The 11161-nt window shown below is 39.6% G+C and overlaps 1 protein-coding gene across 1 annotated transcript; it reads right to left on the bottom strand.

Moving 5' to 3' along the window:
* Positions 1-2312: 2312 nt before the first annotated feature.
* LOC308439638 (large ribosomal subunit protein eL13-like) lies at positions 2313-3007 on the bottom strand. Its single transcript, XM_080941540.1, has one exon. The coding sequence runs from the start codon at positions 2973-2975 to the stop codon at positions 2355-2357; it is 621 nt and encodes a 206-aa protein (XP_080797666.1). The 5' UTR covers positions 2976-3007; the 3' UTR covers positions 2313-2354.
* Between the last annotated feature and the right edge of the window lie 8154 nt (positions 3008-11161).

The raw sequence follows: 11161 nt of genomic DNA, 5'->3' as shown, positions 1-11161 counted from the left end.
TCCGCCTCTGCCCTGGGGTATTTCTGTACCACCAAATCCCACACAAACACAACTCTACAGCCTGATAGCTTTTCATACAGGTTTATATATTCAACTGCCAATCCACAAACCCTCTACACAACAAGATTGCAGCAAATAGACAAAGATACAAACTGCCTTTTTATATGAGATACTAGACCAGTAAAATCCTTAATGTTCATAGCTTTTTAACACCAATAAATCCCACCTGGGTCCAGCTGGTCCTTGGGAAGCTCCAAGTTGCCATGACCTCTAACCTTTGACCTTTGACTACCTCAGCCTCAGACCTCTCCACCTTCTCCACCTACCTCACCCCGCCCAGTCACTGGCTTTCCTTTATTTTACTAATTAAAATGGGAAGGTTCAGTTGGGATTCCATAACTAGGCAGCCCTTCTTAGGGAAGTGGAATTAACATTAAAATACTAACAGCTTCAGGACAATCTACACAATGTAACTTCTGTAGATAAGGCTCAGAGAATATTGTTCAAGAGGGAGCAGAAAGAGTCAGAGGATCAAGAGCTTGCTCCTAGGAATGTCAGTACACACATACACCCATAAAGTCTAATCTTCCAAGTGTAAAGGTTCTTCTCTTTTGGCAATGGGAGTTAGGAATAAGTGGGTTGGGCAGGTGAGATGGCTCAGTATGTAAAACTTTCATGATGCCAGTGTGAGAACCTGAGTTGGAATCCTAGAAGCGCATATAAAAGTTAGGCACAATAGCATGTGCCCATAATCCTAATACTTTCAAGAGGAAAAGAAAAGTGGAGGCATAGCAGAACATACAGAGCAGTGAACTAAAAAGGAACTAGCCTCAAACAAAACAGCAACAGACCCACAGCTGAGGTTGTTCTCTGACTCCTGCACATATGCTATGTCATGCATGTACCCACATTCACATGCATGACTATGCTACTCCTATTTACCACATCATATACACATACAAGATTAATAAAAGAGAATACAGTTTTTTTCCTGGCATGGGTGGAGGGAAAATCACACTCTCAATTGTTTTAAAACTCTCTCTACTGGAAGTAGGAATGTATGCAAAAGACAAACATCTGAGAATCTTGGAAGCCAGATGAAGAAAGTCCAAGGCACTATGCAGTTTAATGAAAAATTACATAGAAGCTCTTCTCCTCTGGACCTCCTATTTATTCCCTTTAATTTTTTTTTTTATTTGTGTGTGTGTGTGTGTGTGTGTGTGTGAATAAGTTTCATTAAGGCTGTTTATGTTAAGAGTGCCATGGAAATAATATTCCCTTCCTTTGGCTCTTACATTCTTTCATTCCCTTCTTCTGTGTGTCTGGTACGGGAGTAGTACAGATGTCCTTTTATTAGTTCAGCTCCTAAATAATAAACCCCAACTGGTTTCTTGTAGTTTAGCTGTGATCACTTCTTTATTCTGCACTCACCTGTATTTTTGTCCTTCCCATTGAGTATCAGTTTTATCCTCTTACCCCACATAGCTGTCAATCTCTTAAAGCCAGGACAACATCTGGATCTGTTAACAGTCCTGATCTAGAACCTACAGTCCTGATCTAGAACCTTCATTGCTTGTATCTCACTTCTGCCTTATTGTCCAGAATCCTTCCAACTGCTGCCACCAGTGCCAGCCTTGTAGTGAATCCTTGGAGGCCTTTCCCTACCACTTGTTTGGATTTGGGATGGCTCTTTTGGTTTCTGCCATCCGATCCTCAAATGATCTAGTTAACCCTCATTTACTGGAGCTTTCATTTCAGGTGCATTTTCAATAGTTTATCCTGATCAGCTTTCTTCAAGGGTAAATACTGAAAAAAAATGCTTAAATATCAGCTGGTCAAAAAAAAATTCCCTTTGGCATTTGCTTTTAATATCTAAAAAATACTAATTTTCTGAATGACAGAAGCATACATGTAAAAATGATACAGTATTGACACTTGTTAAAGTTGGATGGTGGATATATTATTTTATTTTGTGGATACACGAGAATTTTCACAATAAAAAGTAAAGGATAAACAGAGAGGAGTTGAACATTTTAGCTTTTAGGGTGGGTAGTGGCTAAAAGCAGGACAGTCTGTGTTTTCCTGGTTTATACAGGCCAGTGCATTTCCTATACATTGTTCTGTGCTTAGAACTTCTTTTTGAAAATTATACCTTTGCTTCACTTTGACATTCTTGTCATAGTTGATTGTTCCAGGCAAGGGATTGAGTTTTTGTTTGTTTGTTTTTTCAATTTTATTGGATATGCTCTGTGTTTACATTTCTTTTTTCTTTTTCTTTTTTTTTTTTTTTTTTTTTTTTTTTTTTTTTTTTTTTTTGCTTTATGGAAAATTTATTACAACTCTCCAACTGCGCATTACTTTTTCTTTTCAACATCTTGCTCTGCAGCTTCCTTTGCCCTTTTTGCTCGGATGTCAAAGAGCCGGGCATTGGCACGGGCCATGCGAAGACTGGCGAACGCTTTAAAGTTCTTCTCTTCTTCTGTGATGATTCTAGCCTTTTCCTTTTTATACACATTCCGGATGGGCATCACAGGTCCTGTTAGCTGGGTGGCCAGTTTAAGTTCTTCAGCAGAACTGTCTCCCTTCTTTGGAGCAGAAGGCTTCCTGGGGAAGAGTATGAGCTTGGAGCGGTACTCCTTCAGGCGCTGCACGTTGGCCTGCAGTGATTCCGTGGATTTGTTTCGTCTCCTAGGGTCCACAGAGATGCCGATGGTGCGAGCCACTTTCTTGTGGATACCTGCCACCCTGAGTTCCTCCAGGCTGAAGCCCCTGCCAGCACGGACCTTGGTGTGGTATCTAACTGTAGGGCACCTCACGATGGGCCTGATGGGACCGGACGCGGGACGCGCTTTCGCCTGCCGGGCCTTGCGTCTGCGGATCTTGCGTGCCGGCTGGTTGAACCAAGTGTCCACTCGCCGTTGCCAATCCTTGTGGAAGTGGGGCTTCAGGATCATGCCATTCCGGCTGGGCGCCATGGCTGCCTCCTGTACAGGAGAACGGCCGAGCGGAAAGGCTGTGTTTACATTTCAAGGTGCTCCCTTTCCTAATCACCCCATCCACCTCAGTTCCTTGGCTGGTTGACGATGTTTTTCCCATGAGGGTGCAAACCTTTCAGCACTTTTTCTGTCCTTTCTCTAGCTCTTTCATTTGGGGTCCCTGTGTTCAGTCTGATGTTAGCTGCAAGCATTCTCATCTCATACAGTATCTGTATGACTCTGGGAGAGCCTCTGAGAACACATCCATGTCTGGTTCCTGACAGTAAACACTTCTTGGCATCAGCAATAGTGCTTGGGTTTGGTGGCTGCATTTGGGGTGGTTCTCCAGGTTAGGCAGTCTCTGTAGATTTTTTCTTCAATCCCTGCTCCTCTATTTGACCTTGTATTTCCTCCCCTGTTTTATTCTCCCTTCTAAGAAGGACTGAGGAATCCACATTCTGACCTTCCTTCTTTTTGCACTTCACACAAAGACTTTATGGTTTGAATATAAAATGTTCCCCATAGGCCCAGATGTTTTTTGAACTTTTGGCCCCCAAATATTGAATATATGTATTTGAATATTTGGTGTTTCTATTTGGGAAGGGTATAAAACCTTTGGGAGAGGGAGCCTTGTTGGAGTTAGTGGCTGAGTCTTTATAGCCCAACCTCACTTTTTGCTCACTGACTGTGGATGCAATGTTACCAAGCAAGCCTCCTGTTCCTGCCACCACAACTGTGGGCCCAAATAAACACTTTCTCCTTTAAGTTGCATTTGTCAATGAATTTTATTATATGGTAACAGAAAAGTTAACTGAAGATAGGATGTCTAAAATTTGGTTCTGTTAATATCTGGGGCTGGATAATTTTTGGTGTCATTGTTTTTGTTGTTTTGTTTTTTGTTTTGCTTTTTTGAACGCTGTCTCGATTATTGTTGCATGTTTGACAATAGTCCTGCTCTATATCACTGAGAGACTAATGGCTAGTGGCACTGCTGTGTGTCCTCTTTTCAATCTATTATGGCAACCCAACAGGTCTCTAGACAGTGATAAATGTCTCCCAGGGAAAAGGGCAAAGTTACCTAGAGTTCCAAAGTGCTGAATTATCATGAAATGACCTTTAGCTGAACTTTATCTCTGTATGCTAATGGTATTGATAAAAGCAGTCAGACACCATAGTTTTTCTATGCTAGAATAAAAGATTGATTGTAGGTGTTGTAAACAACTAATTTAAGCAGAAGGTGTTGTTTCTAGCATTTTTTTAAAACAATAACATCAGTTGGTTTAATACCTGGACCCCCTCAATTTCAAATTTCATTTTATGTGGTGTTTCTCTTTTTTGTATAAAACAAAAAGGTTCATTACTGTCCCACTTTTAAAATAAAAAATTTCTGCAAGTTACTAATTTCATCATTTATAGAATATGATGTTTTTTTCTTTCTGTACATAGATACAATTGCATAGTATTAACAATATTTTATTTTTAGTGTAATGCCAGTTTCACAGTATCTTTTGCTTAGATTTGGGGGGTATGGAAATGTATTTGATAAATTTTGTGGTTCTGGGCACAGTGTAAATGAGACATTTTCAAATTCTGCAGTATATAAATAAGTGAATATTTTTTTTGGCTCAGTTTTATAAAATAACTAGCCAGTAATTCTTGCATTAACTTTTTCAACTGTAAGTGTGCACACACATACTTCTGAGTTATTAAAAAACCTTAAAATAGGTTTTTGTACTAATATATTTATAACATGCAGGTGTTTGACATAGAAACATAAATTACACATGAATAAAATTGATTCAGGGAAATACTAAAATGTGCTAGGGAGGATATTAAAATATTATTTTACAATCCAACATGAACATTTTTCAGAACTAGTTGAGAGTTCAGGGATCTGTTACATGATTCATTTTCATTTTCTCTCTTAAACATTTCTAGTCTTAAGTGGTTTTTATTCTTTCTTGATTTCTCTTGAAAAATTTTAAATTGTTATTTTATTAGTCTAGTTTTATAGTTTCTTATTTTGGAACTCATATCAAGACCTGAGTACTGAAAACAATCCATGTAATTTTCCCAATACTTTCATTTGTCAGTTCTTTTTAATTATACCGTTTAATAGAAACTGTACAGTGTATGTGCCTTGCTTCATAAAAACCACAAATATGCTCGTTACCCTATTTAGAGTCACAGGCATATTTTATGTTATGGTAAAAAATAGTGTCCACATTTTAAACTAATGTTAGAAAAACATCATGTTATATGAATTCTGTCAAGACACTGAAGCTGGTGAAGGGTGGTCTCTGAAATCCAAGCATGCTAATTTAATTTGCCTCAATAAAGGTATGTGGGCTCACCAAGTGACAGTTGTAAATGTTTATGTATTTTTATTAAATGGGGTTTTATTCACTATGCTACTTATGCTGGGCTTAGAGCTTAGGCCATCCTCCTGCCTCAGCTTCCTGAGACACTGGTTCTACCAGTTCTCAGCTTCAGTTTTCTTTGACTATTGTTTCTCATGAATTATCCATTTTTTAAGGTAATAAATTTTTGATATAAGTGAAAATAGGATAATAATTATTGAAAAATTAACCAAAATTAATTAGACAACTAACAAATTGACAATATTAATTACACATTTGTTTGCAGAATGAAATCCATATGGTCAAGTTTCTTCTCTTTCATTGTGCCCCTAGATGACCCCTTCTCAGGAGACCGTTTCTTATTGCTGACTTGCAAGGATGCTTAGACTTCCCACCCGACTCACACTGGACTCCCAATCTCCCTTGGTGCATCTGTTCTTTTTGATAGTAGCTGTGAGCACATATCTGGGTTCTTAGTTCATTCTTCCCCTTCCACATTTTTAAAAGAACTTTTACCTAATGTCCTTATGTAGACTTTGGTTCAGGGAACTCCATGTATTACAAGAATCCTTATAGCTAGGTCTTTGCTAACAGCTGTTTATGCTACTGTTCTCTGGCTTTTAGCTGTTCAAATGGAAAACCTGGAAGACCTTTGAAGTATGATGGGTGACCCTCAAAGACAGGTAGTCTATACCATCGTCCTTCAGCTCTTAAGATCATTGCTTATTCGAGTTGGAGTGAGTACCATTTTACTCACATGCTATGCCACGGGCTTCATGTGTAATTCTCGAAACAGCTCACTGCCATTATTGTGCAGGTTCTTCGACTAGCACATTTACTTGAGACCGGGTAATTCGTGAAAAAAAAATATCTTGTTGTCCAAATGTTCCCAGGCATGGGTCAGCAACCATTTGGTTTCTGTCAAGGGGTCTCATTATGTATCACAACTAAATGGAGAAATGGAGGGGTATATGCGCTCCTGAGGAACATCTAGGAAGAAAAGTCATCAGCCATCTTTCAAAGTTCTTTCATCTTTAAAGCCGCCTCTACTTGATAAAGACTTATTTTCTATTATTAAACTAGAAATTCCATTTTATAATATTTAGTGGATTAATAGTATATATCTCAGTACCAGGTGTGCCTTTTTATTTTATTGATTTATTAAATAATGTGTACCTAACTGTGTTTGAGGGGATGGGAATGGCACCATGAATAAAACTGCCCCAGCTTTCACCCTTACAGAGCTTGCAGTGTACTGGGGAAGAGGAAGGAGTCTCAATTGAGAAAATGCCTCCAGGAGATCCAGCTGTAAGGCATTTTCTCAATTAGTGATAAATGGGAGAGGGCCAAGCTCATTGTGGGTGGTGCCATCCCCAGGCTGGAAGTCCTGGGTTCTATAAAAAGGCAGGCTGAGCAAGCCAGGGGAAGCAAGCCAGTAAGCAGCATATGTCTATGACCTCTTCCTCATATCTTGCCTCCAGTTTTCTGCCCTGCTTGAGGTCCTACCCTGGTTTTTTCCAGTGATGGAATATGGTCTGAAAGTGTAAGCCATACAAGCCCCTTCCTTCCCAACTTGCCTTTGGTCACTGTGTTTTGTTGCAGCAACAGAAACCCAAACAAAGACATCATTGAAAACAGAAAATGTTTTGGTAACATTTACACTTGAGTCCACTTTCCACAGTACATTTGAAACTTTTCTTTATCGAGAGTTTATGGCACTAGCATTGATTGTTCAGAGGATTTGTTCTTATAACTTTCTTTTTGGAGTTCTTAAAAAATCTGTCTGTCTGTCTGGGTGTTTGTGTACCATGTGCAAACTTGATGCCTATGGGGCACAGAAGAGGATATTGTATCCTCTTGACTTACTGATGGTTGGGAGTCACCATAGTTCTAGGAATTGAACTGGTATTGTCCGGAAGAACAGTCAGGGCTACTAACCTTCAAGCCACCTCTCCAGCTCACTTTCTTGAGGGTTCATATACTCTTGAGTTTACACAGTCTAGGAGACCCACAAAATAGTTTTTATTATAGTGGTTTAAAAATCTTTTCATGATGTAAACAATGTTTGTTAAGTACTTAGAATTGGACTTCCTGTGCAGGACCTCATTCCTGGAGATGATTTCTCTCTCAGCAGCCATGACCGTCTGTGGCTCTTCATCCAGGGTTGGAATCACATGGAATTTGTTTGCCTTTTCCATGTTTACACATGTTAACTACTATTGTCTTGTTCAGACAACCATAGTGTTGACATTTCCTAGGTAGATTTGATGTAATTAGGGAAATGCACATGGAAAAGTATCTAGTAAGTACTGTCCAGAGCCTCTGCCTCTTAAATTCTCCCACTCCTCCCATAATTTTTTCTGAGCTTCAAATATAGTGGCTGGGTTGTAAATGTATCAATTGGTGCTCTACATCCCAGAGTCCCTGGCTCTCTGCATTTTGGCCAGTTGTGGGTCTCTGTAATAGTCTCTACCTATTGAGAACAGAAGGTTCTTTGATGAGGGGTGAGAGCTACACTTATCTGTGGTATTAGGGTAAGCATCGAACATACAGTTAGAAATTATAATGGTTTAGGGAAATGCAAGTAGTTTCATCTCAAGACTACTCTCTATGGGTATATGTAATGGAGTTATGGGTATATGTAGTAGAGCTATGGGTATATGTAGTAGAACTATGGGTATATGTAATGGAGTTATGGGTATATGTAGTAGAACTATGGATATATGTAATAGAGCTATGGGTATATGTAATAGAGCTATGGATATATGTAATAGAGCTGTGGTAGTGTCTAATAGAGCTATGGATATATGTAATAGAGCTATGGGTATATGTAATGGAGCTATGGGTATATGTAATGGAGCTATGGGTATATGTAGTAGAGCTATGGGTATATGTAGTAGAGCTATGGGTATATGTAGTAGAGCTATGGGCATATGTAATAGAGCTATGGGTATATGTAGTAGAGCTATGGGTATATGTAGTAGAGCTATGGGTATATGTAGTAGAGCTATGGGTATATGTAATGGAGCTATGGTAGTGTGTAATAGAGATTTTTGCTTTTCATTGTAATGCTACATTTCAACATTATACCCCACCCCCCTTTAAAAAATAGGCTGATGTTTTACTTCATAAGTGTTATAGTTAATTATTTTGTGATAAATGAAAGATAATTAACAGTATTTAAAATAAAGCATTCTTTATCAAGTCTTGAGTAACTGAGATTTATTTTCATTTTTCTTTTCTCCTTGTGTTCCCATAATTATAACCCTTTCAAAATTTCACTAATTTTTTTTTTTTTTTTTTTTTTTTTTTTTAGAAACTATGACTCTCAAAGTACTTCAAGACCCTCCTGTAAGAAGTGTAGAACTCAGAACAGCTCTTTTGAGCATTTACATCTTTACATAAACCTGGTGGTGCTTTTCTTTAGAGCAGCTCTTGGCAGAATTGAGCATCCACAGACTATATAGTTCGGCCACTGCTTCCTGGACTTTGATCTCCTATAGAATACCACTTATGGCTGTTAATTACTGACACCTTTCACTTTATTTGCTCTGTAGTCTTGAACTAATTAATCAATTAGTTTTTTTTTTTTTTTTTTTTTTTTGAGACAAGATTTTTCTGTGGGGTCCTGGCTGTCCTGAATATTTGAGTTTATAGTTCTCAATTTTAAAAAGATTTCAGGGTTTGTTTCAAATTTTTTTCTGAACTTTCTTTTTGAATGACTTTCATTTTATCCATATATGTGTAAGTGAAATTTCCCCACAGATCACTCATATTCTGTTCACTTTTTAGTCTCTTATTTTTCTCCTTTCATTTTATTTTGAATAGTTTCTCTCATTACATCTTTTGTGCTTCAATCAATATCTCTTTAGGCTTATACCCAGCTTGGTAGCAGACTTCCTGCTGCAGCTTTCCCTTCTTCTCTGCCCAGCCCCTTTTGGAAGATGCAGACCCTCTCCTCTGACCTTTCCTTCCCCACAGTAATCCCATTATCCCAGTAGGTGTTCTCTGGAAACCTGCTGGCCAGTCCCACCATGGAAGCAGGTAGGCTAATTGCAGATCTTCATTTCTCCTCCAAAATCAATCTCCCAGCCTCACCCCCAACTCTGAAGCAAACTACCCTCCTCCAGTCTCTAACTGAGCACAAAGATCTCCTCCAAATAATTTCATATTCATCCTGTTATCCAAGCCACCAACTCAGCAGGGATTCCCTGGGAACCTGTCAGCCAATCCTGCCATAGAAGCAAGTAGGCCAGTCAGCTAAGCAGGAAGGCAAGCCTCAGATCTTTTAAGTCGTCCTCTTCTTCTCCAAGGCCAATTCCCCAGTCTCATCCTCAGCTCTGTAGTAGATCATCTGCATGAACTTTCCTTACTTTTTGTCCTCATTGTCAGGGAAGTAAGAAGATCCTGATGGAACATCCTGTCTTCTCCCGCCCCTAGATTCCTTCAGCCCCATCTTCCTAGCCCGCCCTAAGGGTCATCTCCCAATACCTAGATATCAGGACACTCCAGTGGCCACATCTGTCCTGATCCCAGAGTTTCCTACGAAACAACACACAGCTATCCTACCCTCCTACTACCCTCCTAAGAACCAGTAAGGACAACAGAATCCAAGGAAAAAAACGCCCACCCAATGAAAGAAGCCAAACATATCAGCAACTAGAATTTCAATTACTCTTAGATTCCTAGAAGACAACATAGAAACATAATCAAAATTAGCTAAGCAGCCTGTCTTCACTAGAGACCAGCAGCACAACTGGAGGAGGTCCTGAGGATTGGAACAGGACTGACACATAAGACACAAACCTTCAAACAGCCTTTATGAATATAATAGAGGTCCTTAAGGCGGAAATGAATAAATCTGTTAAAGAAATCAATGAAAACACAAAGGGTGGGTGGAAATGAACAATACAGGTCAAGACTTGAAAGTGGAAATGGAATCAGTAAAGAAAACCCAACCTGAGGGAAATCTGGAGACTAAAAAGTTTAGTGACATAAACAGGAATCTTTGAGGCAAGCCTAGTGAACTGAAGACAAGAAACGGAAGAAAGAATCACACTGAATACACAGTAGAAGAAATGTATCCTCAGTCAAAGAAAATGTTAACTCTGAAAACATTCTGGTACAGTACATTCAGGAAGGCTGGGTCACTAGGAAACAGCCAAACCTAAAAATAAATAGGAATAGAAGAAAGGCCAAAATATTCCATGTCAAAGTCACAGAAATGTTTTTATTAATTATATTATTTGTTTAAATTTAAAATGTTGTCTCCCCTCCATGAACTCCTCACACTGTTTCCCTCTTCCCTGCTTCTAAGAGGGTGTTCTCTATCCACCCATTTACTTCCATCTCACCCCTCTGGCCTCCCCCTTCTCTGGGGCATCAAACCTTCACAGAAACAAGCACCTCCCTGCCCACTGATGCCAGATAAGGCAGTCCTCTGCTACATACGCAGCTGGAGCCATGGGTCCCCAAAGTGTACTCTTTAGTTGGTGGTTTAGTCCTTGGGAGCTCTGAGGGGTCTGGTCAGTTGATATTGTTGTTCTTCCTATAGGGTGGCAATCCCCCTCAGCTCTGTCAGTCCTTCCCCTAACTCTTCCATTAGGGTCCCCAGACTCAATCCAATGGTTGGCTGTGAGCATCTGCATCTGTCTCAGTCATGTGCTGGCAGAACCTCTCAGAGGACAGCCACAGCAGGCTCCTGTCTGCAAGCACCTCTTGTCATAAGTAATTGTATTGGGGTTTGGTGTCTGTGATGGGATGGATCCCAAGGTGGGGCGGTCTCTGGATGGCCTTTCCTTCAACCTCTGCTCCATTTTTGTCCCT

Source organism: Micromys minutus (genome assembly GCF_963924665.1).
Source record: "Micromys minutus genome assembly, chromosome: 30".
NCBI classification, from domain to species: Eukaryota; Metazoa; Chordata; class Mammalia; order Rodentia; family Muridae; genus Micromys; species Micromys minutus.
This window is presented reverse-complemented; position numbering and strand designations above follow the sequence as displayed.